Source organism: Thunnus maccoyii, chromosome 22 (genome assembly GCF_910596095.1).
Source record: "Thunnus maccoyii chromosome 22, fThuMac1.1, whole genome shotgun sequence".
Taxonomy (NCBI): domain Eukaryota; kingdom Metazoa; phylum Chordata; class Actinopteri; order Scombriformes; family Scombridae; genus Thunnus; species Thunnus maccoyii.
Window position 1 is genome coordinate 8,173,442 of NC_056554.1, and position 18,089 is coordinate 8,191,530.

General features: G+C 39.8%; 1 protein-coding gene across 1 annotated transcript in view; it reads left to right on the forward strand.

The window, feature by feature from the left end:
* ppp2r5b (protein phosphatase 2, regulatory subunit B', beta) overlaps positions 1-15,715 on the forward strand; it is a 40,250-nt gene extending 24,535 nt beyond the window's left edge. Inside the window, exons 3-13 of the mRNA XM_042401605.1 lie at positions 800-901; positions 1,601-1,693; positions 2,200-2,330; positions 3,569-3,628; positions 6,952-7,060; positions 10,863-10,916; positions 12,199-12,249; positions 12,388-12,507; positions 12,681-12,808; positions 13,556-13,657; positions 14,865-15,715. Of these exons, the coding sequence (XP_042257539.1) occupies positions 800-901; positions 1,601-1,693; positions 2,200-2,330; positions 3,569-3,628; positions 6,952-7,060; positions 10,863-10,916; positions 12,199-12,249; positions 12,388-12,507; positions 12,681-12,808; positions 13,556-13,657; positions 14,865-15,093 (1,179 nt within the window). The 3' untranslated portion in view covers positions 15,094-15,715. The remainder of the gene's footprint in view (positions 1-799; positions 902-1,600; positions 1,694-2,199; positions 2,331-3,568; positions 3,629-6,951; positions 7,061-10,862; positions 10,917-12,198; positions 12,250-12,387; positions 12,508-12,680; positions 12,809-13,555; positions 13,658-14,864) is intronic.
* Positions 15,716-18,089: the final 2,374 nt, after the last annotated feature.

Sequence of the window (18,089 nt, forward strand, 5' to 3'; positions counted from 1 at the left end):
CTGGCTGAATGATTAGGACCTTTTTATATCCCAGTGAGGTTTAAACGGTCACATGAAATGAGCCCATAGCTTCCCGCAGTTACACGTTTCACTAAAACAAGCGGCGGTGTAGAGAAGGGAAGGACGGAGGAAAAAATGCTGCTGAATTGGGGCGCTGGGATTTACCACGTTTGCTTTTTGCAATATAGTTCATGCACAAGTGGGCAATGTAAATGCATTTGTTGAATAAATCATGACATAGCGAGCAGTCAGGTTGCATGACTTATAGGCTGTTCTTCTCATAACAGCATCAAATATGGCCGACATTAGCTGATGTGAAAAAAACAATTCATGAAGACCAAGATTTTTTTTTTTTACCATCAGCTGCCGACTGGCATAATAGCACAATACTGCCACCCACCTAAAACAGCTGTATTTTATTTGCTTGACTCCGGTTAGTGGAAACCCTCTTAATGCTTAGGTTTTCTTTTAATATGGGACACAATTTATATTGTTTTATAACACCAAATATTCATCCTGCATCTATCTTGAGAGCTAAATTGTTGTTCAGTGACACAAATCTCTTCAGATGATTGGTTAAACTAATGCTGTGGTATATAATTATGCTGATAATCGGCATGATGACGTCTAAGAATTAGTCAAAAAATGTGTTTTAATGTTCTGACTCTGACCTGCTTTTCCCTCATCGCCCCTTATCCCCTTCTTGTATCCATCCCCCCCTTCACCCCTCATCCATTTTCATCTTTTCCACTTCCTTTTTTTCTGTCCCTCCTCCTCCTCCTCATTTATGGTTTTCCAGATCTCGGTAAATATCTTCCGGACTCTCCCGCCCAGCGAGAATCCAGAGTTTGACCCCGAGGAAGACGAGCCGACACTTGAGGCCTCCTGGCCGCATCTGCAGGTATTCTTGTTGTGATAAAATTACGATGAGATTCTGTGGATTTACATGAGTTTATGCATTTCCCCTGCAGAGGTAAAGGGAGAAAACAACAGTTGCTCTTATATGAAAGGATATGTTCAGCAAAATGTGTTGGCCTTTTTTACCAAAAATCACTGCTGTAATGAATTTACTTTGTTATTAAAGTGAAATGCAGTGTCAGCGAGTGCCATGACAAATGGGTCCTTCTATATATTATATACTAAATTTAGGAGGGTGGACGTTGTCATAATGCACACAACTCCCACCAGGTGTTGCTTTTAATGCAGCGTTCAGCATTTATCTGCACACAAACACGCCATACCTGAGCCTTAGATCAGTTAAAACTGCACTTTAAGGGAAAATATACCTGCTTTATCAGCCTGAATCACAAAATAGAGCTTGTCCCATCTCCTAAACAGACTTGATGTGATGTTTGTCTAGATGACATTTAGCTGTAGCGTACAGTCACTTCTCCGTCTTTAGCAAGAGAAGATTCAAGACATAAGTCCAAGCTGTCATGAAACAGCAACGTTAGATCCTTTTCCCTGTCTCGCTCTGTCGTTATCATTTGGTACAAAGCATCACCATCTAAATGTGGTGCAGTTTTCTCACCTTTCATTTGAAGCAACCATCATGTTGCCTAAATGACGCCTGACTTCCTGCCATCTGTCTCTCTGTTAGCTGGTGTACGAGTTCTTTCTGCGTTTCCTGGAGAGCCCAGACTTCCAGCCCTCCATGGCCAAACGCTACGTCGACCAGAAGTTTGTCCTGCAGGTAATCCTCTCTCCTTTCCCTCCTCAAAAATTGCAGTTTGTCAAATTCAAATCTCAGAGATGTTTCTAAAATACTCACAAATGGAAAGGTATAAATAAATGAAGAAGCTAGTATTACCCCTGCTGAAGTGCTCTCAATTTTTTTGTATCTAGGTTGGGGGCACCTATAAAGATTGACTCCACAGTTGTTGTCGTACAACTTTTATGTTTCATATCCTACTTTATTTTAGAATTTATGAGGACATAAAATGGTTGATGTAATATTAATGTTGCTGTGTGTGTGGTTCAAATGTATTTCTATGACCATGAAATACCGAAGACCATAACATTAGAGGTCACTTTGCTAGTCTTTACCTCCTGGAGGAGCTGTTTTAGGGTTAGGTCTATAGTTAAGGTTAAAAATAGTTAACATTAGTGTAGGGTTAGGGATTGGTTGCAAAAGTGAGAAGATTAGAGTGTGAATGCTGTATTTGTGTTTGCAATTATATCATGTGTGTGCATGTTTAGCTCCTGGAGCTGTTTGACAGTGAGGACCCCAGGGAGAGGGAGTACCTAAAGACCATCCTGCACCGTGTCTATGGAAAACTACTGGGCCTCCGAGCCTACATCCGCAAACAGATCAACAACATCTTCCTCAGGTACAGGCAGCAATCCACCAATCCAATGCTCGGGGTTTAAAGGCGATATTTATAGCATTTCAACATCAATAAATCAAACATTACCCAACAAAGAAAAAGCATCAGCAAGGAGCAGAGCTGCCTTTGTGACCTCCGTAATGCAGTTTTTTCAAATAATGATGATTTTACAGCATTAAACAGGAAGATTCTTACTTTAAACATGATATTTGAATTCATGTTTATTGTCATGAAGGACTATCATTGGCTGCTGAGATTAAAGCTGCATTCATACCATGTCATTAGAACAGGTAAAGCTCGATAGCCTTGTAGTCACAACAGAAATTAACTATTTTCATTGTTTTATATATTTTTAGGGAGCCTTGAACAAGTAAAACCAGATACAAACAAACAGCATCCATCTCCTTTATACTGAGCTGAATCAATATAGTGTTAATATTAGATTTTTCTGAAATTTGAAAGCTAGTGTTGATGGCTTTGTAACCATGACACTGTGAAGGCTGATAGTTTTCCTACTGGGCTGCTTATGATTATTATTTGTATGATTTGGCTTGAATGTGGCGCAAGAAAGAACGAGGAGGATAGCAGGGAATGAGTAGCTTATTGTCACAAGAGATTCACAAGCTGAGTACCAGCGTTTAAGGGACCTTAAATCAATTGTCTTGCTCAGATACATATCCTGCCATACACAGGCTACACACAAACATGACTGTGCACATTTGCAGTCATGTCACTCACTGTATCAGCCATTTATCTCTATCCCGCATCTATCGTAAGAGCTAAATCATTATGTTGAGACACAAATGATTGGTGAAAGAGCTCTTACTAACAAGATTGCTGTGATATACAGTCGTGTTTCTTCTTTTCCCGTCACCAAGCGTGGCTGAATTGTCGTCTTTTATCCTGTTTGCAATATAATTCAAGCACAGGAGAGCTTTGTTTCTATCTCAGTTAATTGGTTTCAGTATCATTTTTTGTGCCTTATGACAGTTAAAAGATAAAGTATAAGCATACCATATCTCCTTAACTGCATGTGTACTTCCTTCTGTTTCTCTTGTTTCTCTCTCACATAATAACCTCACAGAGGTCACAGAGGTGGGAATTCCATGGGAATTTTACTATTTGAATGACTGTAGTCCTTTTTTACTTGCTTCTACTTTTGCTGATCTGGAGACAGTTGCTTCATCTACTAATGTATAATTGTAAGTCATGTGTGTTTTTTGTGTGTGTTGTTTCTTTAGGTTCATATATGAAACTGAGCACTTCAACGGAGTCGCAGAGCTGCTGGAAATCCTTGGCAGGTTTGTACGCACAAGCACACAAACACACACCTTAGAGCATACTTTGTTGCTTTGGTGAAGTGTTAAGGTCTGGAGAATGCATTAGGAAGAAAACTGAATAACAAACACACACACACACAGCTGGACAGCTGGTAACCCAGCAAATTAAGCAACTAAGAAGAATGTCGATAAAGCATAACAACCGCTGCAACTGCTCAACACAAAAACAGTATGCATACAGTTTTCATTTTTCAAATTATAATCGCTCCCTGTCTTATCAGGTTAAGACAACTGCGGGTGAAAAACCCAACGGAGCAAGAAATGAAGCATGAGAAAGGGAGGGAAATGAGTAAAGGTAGGAGGTGGCAGGAAGGAGAGATAGAAACAAGAAGGGGGTTAAAGACATAGATGAGAAATGACTCAGTTTTATGTAGTATGTTGCTTTGTCTCTGAGGCCTGTAACAGAAGTATGAGGATGAAAGACATGAAGGGCGGACAAGGAACGAAACCAAACTCATAAACATGTCTTTGCTCTTTGCCGATGCTCGCACACAAATCCATGGGAACAAGGATGGAAAGATGACAGATGGAAAGACGACAACTGATAAGGAGAGAGAGAGAGAAAATGGAGGGTGAACACAAACAATATGAGTGATATTCTCTAGCTTGTGTTCCTCCCTCATTGCAAACTAATCAACATTTTGGGAAATGTGACATTTTGCGTTCATACTCAAGTCTATTACACGTCTGAAACTGTCTTATTGACAGTTTATTTATGACTTGATTGTTAAGCATGAATGGCTAACTAGCTAGACTGGGCTATGAGTTTAGATTGTTACTCAGCGACTGCAAAGAAAAAACTGTTAGTTGTCTTCTCATAATTTGATTTAACATTTTTAGAATCAAATTGCTGATGTGACTCTTAATAACCAGCTATCTGCTGTTGGCTCTTCTGAGTAATGAGCCATAATAATCTGAGCTCAAATCACAGATCAGCTCTCCTCTAATAATTACACAGACATGTTTCTGTGCACTTATTGTTATACATAACGGAATTGAAAGAGGCTGGCTGGACTTAAGAGACTTCAGAGAGACTGGAGTTTGCCTGAGCTTGGATTATTACTCAGCATTAAACTAACGAGCAAGTGCTAACAGTGTTAGCTTGCTCCTATAGCAACCACAGAGAATGACTGTCATTTTGTTCATCTCAGAGTTGTGTGTCTTTCTCTAAAGAACATTTTCACCAGCTAGCTTTTGCTGTTAGCACTATGATGCTGAGTAATAATCCTAGCTACATGTTAAACTAGCTCTAGGTAGCCTTGTTAAACTACATAAAAGGAGAGATTAGTTACTGTCTGTGTACTTATTTGCGTTCTTCTCAAAAAGGAAGGAAATAAATGTATCTCTCAACAATAATAACACTTTATCAATCCTGACTCAAGGTTGAGACTGAGAATATAGCTGTGACATTAGCTCATGATACTGACAAACTTCTGTCGCTTTTGATACACAAACAAAAGTGTTGATAGTGTTGAAAGAAGACATCGACAATTTAAAGGAGAAAGACAAACCAAACAGAAGATGATGGAAGAAGACACAGCAGAAAGTAAATAAATCAGTATTGGAGCCAATACATTTTTCATTTTTCTCAAGGGCATTCTGGTGGCTAGAGTCTAGCTTGTGCGCAATGTCTTTGTCTTTCAATATCTGACACTAATGAGGCAGACGTGCCTGTAAATAATCTGTATTGATGTTAAACATAGAAGAAAAGGGAGAAAATTGAAACGAGGCTCGGATTCAAAGAGATTTAGAGAGACTTGAGTAGTTTGTCTGAATGCTGGTAAGTGCCAGAATATTTCAGCAAAAGTATTATGATTGATTTAATTGTTCCCGACATAAAGGTCTGAGAGGAGAAACTGATTCTCTCCTTCTCACCTGTCACCTCCATCTTCCTTTAGTGATCAAAACATGAAATTAAAAACTGATGGCGGCTTTTACCCTGATTCTCCCAATTAGTGCATTTTATGGAGATGATTTTTTTGCTTCTAATATTTTAAAGCGTCATTTCGATTTAGGCTCGAGAACGATGGGTTAATGTAGAGCGAAGGGTTGAATCCAAGGCGAGAAAAGAGGGAGGAAGGGAGGGATGAGAGAGAGAGAGGGATACATGGAGATGGATGGAAGATGAGTGAGTGAACAGTGAGTCAGGCGTGGAGGAAGGAGGAGGGAGAGCGGGAGAGGAGAGAGAGAGGTTTGTATTCATGTTGGTGGTAACAGTGGTATTTATAGCTCCTCCCACACAGCGAGAGAGGGAGAGAGAGATGGGCGAGGGAGGATGCATTGTAGAGAAAGAGAGAAAGAGAGAGAGGAAGAAGAGAGATATTCAGAAAAAAGGGTGAGAAGGAGGCAGAAAGAGAGATTAGAGGAACGTCAGGAGGGAGATATTAGCAAAGAAATGTTCTATTAAGCAGACAAAGATGCTTTTAGAAAATGAAGGCAGACAGACAGACAGATGAGCAGTTTGTGCAAAATGACAGCTCAGAGAGATGCTAAATTAGTTTTAGGCTCTCCAAGTTTAGTTCCCACTCTTCCTCTACTCATATTTTGCCCTCCATAGGCAAAGTACAGTATTTCAGTCAGCGTGGTAGTGAACTGAGCAGACCACCAGTCACTTGGAAATGGAAACAATGCAAAAATAGTAATAAACTCATGTATCACCATTAGTCAAAAAGAACAAAGTGAGTCAAAGAGTCAAACAGTTAAGCATCAGATTTTTGGAAAAATAAAAAATCATCATTCTTCAAAATAACAATATAGCAAAATAGCAATATAACAAGAGTTAACGTCGCTCTGAAGGTATCTCCAGAACCCTCAAATACTCTTCCAACAATCTTCTAACATCATGAAAACATATTCTGTTTGTTGCACAATGGTTGAGTATGAAAACTGGATGTTCTTGTAGAAGACAGGATCTTTGCCTAAAAAAGACCTTCATCGTCAAAATTGTTGCCTCATTAAACTTTTGGAAGTTTGCAATATTCAGTATGTGTACTAGCTCTCTCGAATTTGATAATACCACTGTAAGAGCTGATCTGGATCGTCTGAAGCATCTAATCAGCATGTACAAGTATTTGACATATTCCCCTAAATCTGTGGTTCACAACCTGGTGAACCCTCCAACAGATAACAAAAGAAATCTGAGGGGTCATAAGGTAATTAATGGGATAGAAAAGAGGAAAAAACATTGTTTGGCTAAACAAATTTAGATTGATTTTTTTGTGACATATTATCTCCTCTCCTCTCCTCTCCTCTCCTCTCCTCTCCTCTCCTCTCCTCTCCTCCAGCATCATAAATGGCTTCGCTCTGCCTCTGAAAGCTGAACATAAGCAGTTCCTGGTCCGAGTTCTCATCCCGCTACACACAGCAAAGTCCCTTTCCATCTTCCACGCACAGGTCAGTGACATTGTACATTTTTGTTTAAGAATGGCTCCCACTGCCACTCGTTTCTGTTGATGTTTGTTAGCATTAGCTCGGATCAGCTTGGACCATTTTCCCCGTTGGAGCAGTGACACTCATGTTTGACATGATGTGACATCACAACGCTGCTCCACGTGTTTATATAGATTTTTTAACACCAACACTGAGGCTATACGCTCATATTTTGTCCCAATGTTGTGGACATCATTTCCATCCGTTTTCAAGCAAAAGAGCTCTCTAAATTTTGGTTGTGAAAGCCAACCAAAACTTTTAACTGAAACCCAGATTACTTACATTCATAAAAGTGGATTTGCAGTTTGTCTCCTGATTTAAACTTGCTTTAGTGAAGGTTTTAATTCTCCACCTGCCATAGAATCAGATTGGCTTGTTTGTTTACTGGATCATTAATTGTACCTTTTAGTCTGAATTGTGTTGTAGGATTTGGGATTTGGTTACTGTCGGCATCACCAGTCTCTTAATGAAAAGTTTGATTGGTCTTTTGGGTTTTATGCAACTGTTAGCAGAGTCTAAAACTTTTTGGCTTGAATATAAAATGTGTATGAGGACAAAATCCAGGAAGAAGAGAGCCAGTTGTCTTTCTTACCTTTAGAAATCAACTATATGTACACAAATCCCTCTCTAAGCCAAAGTATTAGCACAAATCATTGTCAATGGTTTCTGCAATATGCAACATCAACCACTAGGAGGCAGAGTTGAGTCACAGATAATCCTGCAGAGAGATGCACTCACCTTTGAATGCACAGTGTGTGTGTATGTGTGTGTGTGTGTGTGTGCCTTTGGTGTCTTTGGTTTGTGTGTGTGCCTGTATGAGTATGTGTGTTTGGGTTATCATAATATTTGATGATACAGACGGTCACCAGTCTATTGTGTGTGTGTGTGTTTTATTTGTGTCACACATTATTTGATTATGCAGAAGGTACAATTTGTTCTCCACAAAGTGGTCTGAAGTGTGTGTGTGTGGTTTTGTGTGTGTGTGTGTGTGTATTCTGGGTCTCAGCATCACCGTGCCCTACATTTCTCCTCCCCGTCTCTCTCCCAGTGGTTCACACACATACATTATTCACACACTCAAACACACACATATACACTCAGTTTGACAGGGTCACGGGGGAAACAGTGCTAGTGGACGGCAGTTTTGCACTCAGTAGGTGTGGCTGTGCAGCAGTGACCCAGATCTGGATCCAAATATCAAAATATGATATCACAGCAGCACCTTGTAATCATCTTAAAGGTATTTCAGCGCTGTGAAATACATCTGAATCATCCTTCCTGTGGTCTGTGAAGGGTTTGCTCAATTTTATTCATGTCGCTGTAATGAAATAACATCTGTTGGAGCTAAAGTGTGTAGCCGCAACATGGTTTGAGTAATAATAATCCTGGATTTTCAAATAGCAAAAAGCAAATGCAATGCATTCACACATTAAGCTCACATCAGAGGCTCCTATTTTAAAGTTGAACTTAAAATGAATTTCATTTTTTGATAAGGAACCAGTAGTCTTCATATATCATAGGTGTTTGTTTTGAGTTTTGGTCAAAATTGTATTGAAAATGAGTTTTATATATTTTTCTGCAGTGACAGCGCTCCCTATATTACTGTTAAGGGGCGTTATTTAGTTAGCCAGTAATCACTACTGATAATTTAATTGGCCAAGAAGAATTCATAATATCACTTAACTTACAATGCCACAGCCACACAGGCAGTAAACTAGTTTAGAATCGGACACTGTTAACTTAATCCCACCTGTAATTTGAGCACTCTCTACATTTCTCCATGACATTAACACGTTAGTTACTCTATGTCGTGATTTGATTCACAGATTAACGTATGGAGTGCTGAAGTTCAAGGACTATTTGTTTCTGAGTTTTGACAGTCAGGTCATTTGCTATCACCATAATTGGACCTATGGAAGAGAGACAGCTATCACTAGCTAGACACTTTTTATAAGTAATGTCCAGTGGAAATCAGTGCGAATGATAGCAACCATACCTTTGCTTAGCTTGCTAGCTGCTACGTTCCGATTAGAATACGAACAGCACAATGTGTCCTCCCAAATGTTGAATGTTGTAAAGGGACAAGAGTCTTAAATTACCAATGGACAAACCAACAGTTAGTTGGCTTGTTGAAAAAGGAGGGGGAAGAACACCTCGAAACAACTTTTGTAGGCTTTCGTAGGTCAGTAGCACCATGGAATTTGACAGCATGTCTCCTCTGCTGAGTTTCTGCCTTCATGGCTTGGTGTTGCACAAACCTTTTTCTCCGGTTCTGGCTTTGGGAAACATAACCACCATTCACAGATTGTTAATAACCATGTTTCTATCTGACAATGTAGATTAAAGAATTGTAAAAGCACTGGAAGGTTACTTTTTGATGTGAAGGCTGCAAAAAATGTACAAGCAAGATGCCACCATTATAACTCTCTAGAATGGCTTCATCCAAAAATAGAGCCATTTTTGACCTGTCACCTTGAAAAATCAATACTGGTAAAATCTCAGCCTTAAAAAAGACCGCAGTGTTCATAATCCTTAGCCTAACAACGGCCTCCTGCACCCACAAAGCCCGGCCTGACAACAGAATCCAACATCATATTTACCCCAGGCAGTTTCTCTAAAGCCTTGTTAATACTTTAAATAGTTTGACCGCTTAGTACCTTTATTTTAATCCTCCTCTCTTTCCTGCTTTTCTTTTTATTCAAGCTTGACATCCCTCCTTTCACCAGTCCCTTTTTTTAGCCTACTCTCCCTCCTTCTTTCTGCCTCTGTAACCATGTTATGGTGTGAGTGAAGGACAGGAAAGTAAGGGCTGCAGCAAGAGGAGAAGACAAACATGAAAGGTGCCCCGTAAGAAGGAAAATGGATTAGACGAGGGAAAAAACAGTAAAAGAGATGAAAGCTTCAGAAGATGTGAAAGCCAGACAGACAGAGAGACATTGCAGCTACAGGTCAGGAACGAGACAAAGAAAGAAACAAAAAAAAGAGAAGAAAGAAAGTAAATCTGATTGTCCTACAAAAATGCAAAAAGTTGAGAAAAGCAACAACAATCTGACAATACACATCTATGATCTGTATCTATAAAACTGGACTGTCTAGCATACTTTTATTTTGAAGACTAACTTATCTGAAAGTCACAAAATGGACCAGCACAGTGAAAATGTGAACAAGGCAAAAGTATAAGTAGGAAAGAAGAGGAGAGACAGAGAGGGAGAGACAAGAGGTCTAAACTCTATCTCAGATTGCCCTTAAGGGACTTCGTCTGTGTGACATCACTCCTTCCGAAGTAAACACACGCATACACACAGTCTCCGTCGCCACGGTGCCCACTCGCCACGGCAACCGGCCTGGGTGGAGGGGGCAACCGCAAAACACACAGACACACACACACATACAGTATGTAGACACACGTGTACGCACACACTCGCTGAATAATAGGAAATGATTGCAGATCATATAAGAGGAGACGAGAGTTGATGTTGCAGGAGACACAAAAACACACACATACATACTTGTGACACACGCAGCTCCCCTCGGAAAACTTGTCTTTCCGATCTTTAGCTGTGTGTAATCCTGAGGGATAAGTGCAAAGATCTCTCTTGTCTCCTTGTCAGCTTCAGGGAATGTGTGTGTGTGTGTGTGTGTATGTCTATGTGTGTGTGTGTATGTGTGTGTGTGTGTGTGTGTGTATGTGTGTGCGTGTGTGCATGTGTGTGTGTGTGTGTGGCTGTGTGTGTGTGTTCTCACCACGTCTCTTCTGTCCTTACAGCTGGCCTACTGTGTGGTGCAGTTTATGGAGAAAGATGCTACTGTGACTGAATATGTAAGTTTATTTTTGCACCTCACCATACTTTCTACCACATTGTTGGGAATCAAAATGAATGGATGATTCTGGTCTATTAAAACTTGCTTCAAAGTTAATTGCTGGGATCTGGGAACACAGTGGCATCACTCAAAAGAATTTTGGCAAGTCAAGAAACAATCATACAAGTTTTAAAGCTGCATTAACCAATATTTTCATATGACCAATGGATCAAATGTCTAATGTAAAAGGTGTAGCTCAAAGAGAATTATCACCCAACTCTGCAGTGGACCTCAGCTCTATGGAGCGTTTCCGCATCTTTCAGCTCATTGTTTTCATTTTAAGGTCTGAAACTTAACAGTTTTGGCTCACCGCTCTCATTAACCTTGTTTCCAGCCACAGCTGTCAGAGAAACGCTCTGATAAACGCACAGTACCAGCACCAAACGGCAGACAGACGTTAGCAACTAGCTTATGAACTTGACTTTGTCATATCTACTGAATGTGTAAATAGGCAATTTTTTGGTTGCACGTTTGTCATATTAACTTTATAAAGTGATATGAAGTGTTCAGCTTGATCCACTGCTCCCAAGTAGGCAAAATCTAAAAATCTATTTAACAAACACTCTTTAGATAAACAGTTATTTTAAAGAGAAAATTATGGCAAAGCCACACAGTTGAAAGGCTGACTTCCTGGTTCAAGGTGGACCTAGTGTGCAAAGTTTTCCTGTGCTATGAGGGATTATTACAGACATTTTAGGTGTGCTCATTTTCAGTGTTACCTCCAAATAAAGTGGTTTAGATAATCTGGCTAAACTGTCGGCTTGTTTACAACTTGTCTGAGTGTCTGAACACTCGTGTTTCTTGCCCTGTTGGTCTTTGTTGTAGTGATGTTACTGTGTTCCCAGCTGTCAGCCGTTACTTTGGTGACTAAAAATGTTCATAAAAATCATAAAAATGATGGTCAAAACTACAACAATAAGACCCAAGTTGTAATAAACAAGAAGTATCCTTTAATATCACAGCTAGTCACAAGAAAATCAAACACTATTATTAATGTCAGTCCTACAGCTGTAAAGACCTTCATGCGGTCAAAGGTTGATTAGAGTATTAGCTGTAGTTTGCTTCATTCATCAACATCAGTACATTAAAGATGAGACTCAAAGTGCAAAGTTAATGACATATTTCATAATGTACTAGCCATGAGTATGAATATGTGTTAATGGTACATATGGATGCCAGCCAGCTACCCTGCTGAGCTAATTGCTGCAGTGTTTATTTATTTTAATGGGTTTTCTCTGCAGATCATCAGAGGACTGCTCAAGTACTGGCCAAAAACCTGCACGCAGAAAGAGGTGAGACGACTGATAAGGAATACAGAGCTGTTAGTCACTGACCGAGACTGCTTTAAAAATGTACTTCCACGAGCCCTTTGGATGTCTCTGTTGTGTTCTTCACAAATAAAAGATGTGTGCGTTGTCGTGTGTGTCCAGGTGATGTTCCTGGGGGAGATCGAGGAGATCCTGGACGTGATCGAGCCATCTCAGTTCATCCGGGTCCAGGAGCCGCTCTTCAAACAGATCGCAGCCTGTATCTCCAGCCCTCACTTCCAGGTGAACACCGCTCATTTAAACAGTGCTGAAATGTGTAACCATATTATGAAACCAGATTTATTATGTCACTGTAGAGAACAAACAACAGTGGCTGTGAACTCTAGTCTATTAAAAAGAATCCTGTCAGGACTTCGAGAAATGAAAGTCAACTATTCTCTCTGTGTCTGTTTTAGGTAGCGGAGCGGGCTCTTTACTTCTGGAACAACGAATACATCCTCAGTCTGATAGAGGAGAACTGTCAAGTCATCCTGCCGCTGGTATTTGCAACCCTCTACAGAGTCTCCAAGGAGCACTGGAACCAGTCAGTAACACACACTCTCACACATTAGTACATACAAATATAAGCCACAACTTTGACCATATAGTAGCTTTTGATTTCTGCTTCTGGTCAATTTGGGTTTAACCTTGGACGGAAAAAGAATACAGTAAAAGTACAGAAGTCCTGTAATTAAATATTTAAAGTAAAAGTACTCATTATGTAGAATTGTCACTTTCAGAGTGTTATATTATTATATATAATGTGCTGTTGCATTATTATTGCTGATGCATAAACATGTAAGCAGCAATTTAATGTTGTAGCTGGTCAAGGTGGAGCCAATTTTACCTGCTTTATATATTTAATCAGTCGAGAATATCGCATCATATTTTATTAACTGACCATATGTTTTTTGAATGTAAAGTCTTAATATGCAAAGTAACTGGAGTAAAAAGTACAATATTTCCCTCTGAAATGTTGTGAAGTAGAACTATACAGTAGCACCACTACTAATGTTTATGAAGATTACTTAACATTATGCTTCACAGATGCTATGATTTCAAACTTGTATACAGTATATTAAGAGAATCCTATCAGTGTATCCTGAAGTATTAGCATGGATAGACACACAAAGACCAAAGTGCTACAGTATTATTTAGGTAACAGATAAATTGACCAACTGGCCCATGTCCCAACAAGGGCTAGTCCTTTCATTTCTATCTCCTGACCCATGATCCTGTGGGACAGATGATCAACCAGATTCATTATTATTTATGAACTCCACCCCTGCAGGACTATTGTGTCTCTGATCTACAACGTGCTGAAGACCTTCATGGAGATGAACAGCAAGCTGTTTGATGACCTCACTGCCTCCTACAAAGTGGAGAAACAGAAGTGAGTATGACTCACTCTGTGTGTGTGTGTGTGTGTGTGTGTGTGTGTGTGTGTGTGTGTGTGTGTGTGTGTGTGTGTGTATTTGTGTCACTGGATACAACACTGACAACAAGAGGAAGAAATAGTCTTAAGTCATGTTTTAGACGGTATTTGTTCCATTATACGTCACATTATATTTCACCTTGTAAGTATGTATCGCTTAGGTCATCTTTTCAACACGGGTCACATCATGATTCCGCTTATTCGTTATCCCTTTTCTGAGTTTGGGAAATAAAATGATATGCTTTGTTCTTCGTTTTCTGTGAGTGAGATGAAAAGATCAATATGAATTTCATGTCTGTGTGTTAAGTGCAGAGCTGGCGTCGGGAGCCAATTAGCGTAGTTTAGCATAAAGGCCAGAAGCAGTGGGAAACAGCCAGCCTGGCTCTGTCCAACATTTGACTTATTTACATGATTGATGTAATTTGATTAAACTGTATGAAATGAGAAATGTAAAATTACAATTTGTGATTTTAGGGGAAGTTGTTGGAGCTTATTAATCCACCATGGACGTCTGTGGTTTTATATTTCTGTTTGTGATGCAGAGTGAGGGTCTCTGGCACAACTTCACCTACTTCCAAGGTGCACAGAGAAGGGAAATAAGTCTAGAAAGATGAGAACTCTCGCAACATTTGTAGTATGAGGAACAACTTTATTAGTTGACCGGCGCGTTTCAGGGACCCTGATGAAGACCACAAGCCGAAACGCGTCGGTCAACTAATAAAGTTGTTCCTCATATTTCTGTTTGTGTACAGATTAAACAAATGGGATACTAAATTTATGCTAAGCTAGGCTAATCACATCCTGATTCTAGCTCCATGTTTAATACACAGACATGAAATTGATGTCGATCTTCTCATCTCAGTCTCGTTAAGAAAGCAAATGAGCTAATTTTGAGTGTTAAACAACTGTAAATAGAATCATAATATTGGTATCTTTCTACCTTTACTTTTCTTCCTTCTTCAGTCTTTTCTCCAACCATACTCTTCCTCTCTTCTTACTTCAACAGTTTTTACAACCTTTGCTTGACAATGGAGACAAATATAAATGTGCTGCCTTCAGTTCATCGGATGCATCATTAGCTTGTTCATCAGGCTCCCTCTAACAGCTCATCTCTCTTTCTTTTTCCCTCTCTTCTTCTCCTCTTCCCTTCACCTTGCTTCCCCAGGGAGATGAAGCGAGAGAGGGAGCGCGCCGAGCTGTGGCGAGGCCTTGAGGAGCACCAGGAGCGCTGGCTGCAGATGCTCACTGAGGCCGCCAGGAACCAGCGCAACCTCCAGGAGCGAGGCGAGAGAGGGGACCCGCCGACCCCTTCGTCCCCGCAGACGGCTCACTCCGACCAGCCCGAGCCCAAGCCCAGCGGGGCCTCCTCTGGAGCCGGGGAGAGCGCCACCTAGATGCCGCTCCTCAGAGATGGGATAACATGGTGGTTAGGGGACAGGGAGAAGATATGAAAGTTGATGGTAAAAGTGTTGGGAAAGCTCAGACAGAAAAAGGTACAAAATAAATCCACAGTTTTTTGTGTCTTGTATCATCGAGGTGGTAGCTTTTTGTAAAGAAGCGCACAAACTCGGTGATCCAACGTAAAAACTGTACCTTTTTTCTGACCGAGTTGTGTGAAACTGGTTCACTTTTTGCTGTACACACATTATGTTGCAGATCAGAAGATGAATATTGTCCAAAAATGCAGACTGTCATTTTAATGAACAGCAGTTTATTAAGCTGCAGGTCAGTATCCAAACATTGGTGGCTGGCCTGCTTTAAATCAGCCTCAAAATAAGAGATGAAATTTCTCTTTTGGTGCAACACTAACCAAGTTTAACATGTGTCTAACTTGTCTTAACATTTAACCAACTGTCAAAGGCTGTACTGTGGCCTCGTATTTATCTTTTGGTCAGAGATGCTTATTTCATGCGTGGATAGCACAATACATTGACAAACAAAAGAAGCAATTTCACACAAATGTCCCAAAACTATTGCCGCACAGACCAGACAGACAGACACACACACACACACACACACACACATACACACAGATACACACAGATGCAGGTACATATTTACTGTAAATATGAGAAGACAGAGCTACAGAGAGACAGGCAGAGAGTGTGTACAGGTAAAACAAATCTCACACACCAACAATCAATTGATGCACCAAAATATTTCATACACGCATGAACATGAATTTCTTTTTGACACAGTCTCACACACACACCTGGTTCTGGCGCTAACTTCTCTCCCATTCTGTCGGATTCCACCAAAGGACGAGCCTTAAGTCCCTCAAGGTTAAAAAACCACTGATGAAGATGATGATAATGATATAAAGTACAATAATGTTCCTTCTTCTTACTTGTTACTCTACTACTACTACTCTACTCTACTCTAAGTACTACTGATGATGATGATGATAATGTTTTTATATATATACATATGTCTCTGGATATTTCTGTAGTGTATTATGGAAGAAACACTAGTGTAGCAGATACCATAAAGGGGAAGGCTGGCTCGAATTTTAAATTCACATCACATGTTAACTGTATGAGGCCATAATGTGAGTGCTGAAATTCAGCAGAATTCCCCTTTAACAGACCTTAATGAGGGGAGGAATGAACTGGATTGGTGGTGGGTGTTTTTCTTGCATTTTGAAACTTTGGATGTTTGTGGTGCGGTGGATGTATTTTAAAGGGATATTGCATAAAAATCAAAAAACATTCCACTTTTAAAGGTCATTACTATCTAATTGTTTTTTGTTTAAAGGTGTCCTATGGAGTTTTGCTGTAAACAAAGTTTCTGTTTACATTTAGTGTTACACACCAAAATGCATTGTGTGTATCTTTGAGGCTTGACAAATGTGAAATGATGCATTTTCTTCCTCTTAAAATGTTTGCAAAGCCAATTTTTGGAATATTTTAAATTGTGCATTGTTTACATTCATGTTTGCTCTCTAGCTGTCTTCTTCATCACTGCCTTTGTTGGCACATTTTTAAATTTCTTTGCACGTTAACGCCACAAAATAGATAAGTGGAATAGTGTGAAACTGCCGCCAGAAATATGCATTGTGTCCTTGTGCTCTTGCATGATGCAAACAAAACAGGGACCCCGCTCATAAAAACATTGCTCCATAGAGCTGCTCCACAGGGCACCTTTAATGTTGATGTTGCGACACAAATGATATTTTTTTTTGTTATATTTTGGTGAAAAGTTTTGCAATTTTATTAATTTGCCTAGGTTACAATCTCCCAGCATCCAACCAAAAAATAAACCAGACAGACCAGTAAGCCCCACCCGACACAGATGTTACAGGAGGACGAATGAAGCGCACCACAAGTGTCTCAAACCAAAAGAAAAACACTGTAATCCAGTTGGAATTCCGAACCTGGAGCGTCTGTTTCTTTAGGCTCAGCAGACCTGACGCTGCTAGATGGCGACCATGACGATTATAACTTTTTTTTCGGTGTGAACCAACAAAAATCTGTTTATTCTTGTCTGATCATGATGATAGAGTGATGGGATAAAGAGAGGGGGAAAAAAATGAAAAAAAAAAAAATTTTAGCAATATTTTCATTTCAGGATAATCTGTGTGTTTTTAGGGGGTTAAACAGGAAGTGGGTGTCACACTCAAATGTTTACCCCCCACTCTTGTTTTTACTCCTGTTGCGTCCTTGATATTCACATTGTCTTAAAGGTACTTTATGTGTAAATTTATTTGATGAAAATGATTTTGCTTTGTAATTATGTTGTTTTTTTTCTTGGTTTTTGTATGATCTTGTTCATTTTGTGGAAAACTGATACTGATGCTATTTATTTTCTATTTGATCAGGAAATGTAACCTTATTTGAAGATGATGGTCAGGTTGTGTGTGTGTGTGTGCGTGTGTGTGTGTGTGCATGCGTGCGTGTGTGTGCGCGTTGGTGTGTATACAGTGAGTGAATCAGTGAGCAGGAGATATGTGTAGACAGAGTGACAGAGAACGAGAGAAAACAGTTCCCTCTTTGCTTCTTTTTCTCTCTCTCTGCTTCTCTCCTTCCTGAGGGACAGGGTTAGAATCCGAATGTATCGTAAAACAAATTGATTGATTGTTTTTTTTAATGCTTGAGACGCAGATCTACCTGTCGGCTGCTTCGTAACCAAACATTCAAAAACTCTTCAGACCAGCAGTTTTTCAAAATGCTCACTTCAAATCATGCCTGAGTCAACAAGGTTTTGAAATCCATTCGACTTGAAGCTCTCAGATTTGGCATTTCAAGTTTTACTTTTTTTTTCTTGAGCGCTTTAACTTTGGTTTGAGTTTGATTGACTTGTTCTGATCCTTTCAGGCTGCGATCACACCTATTCTGCCATCTTTTCTTTGTAAAAAGGAGGTTTTTGGTTTCAAACATAGACGCTATTGTTT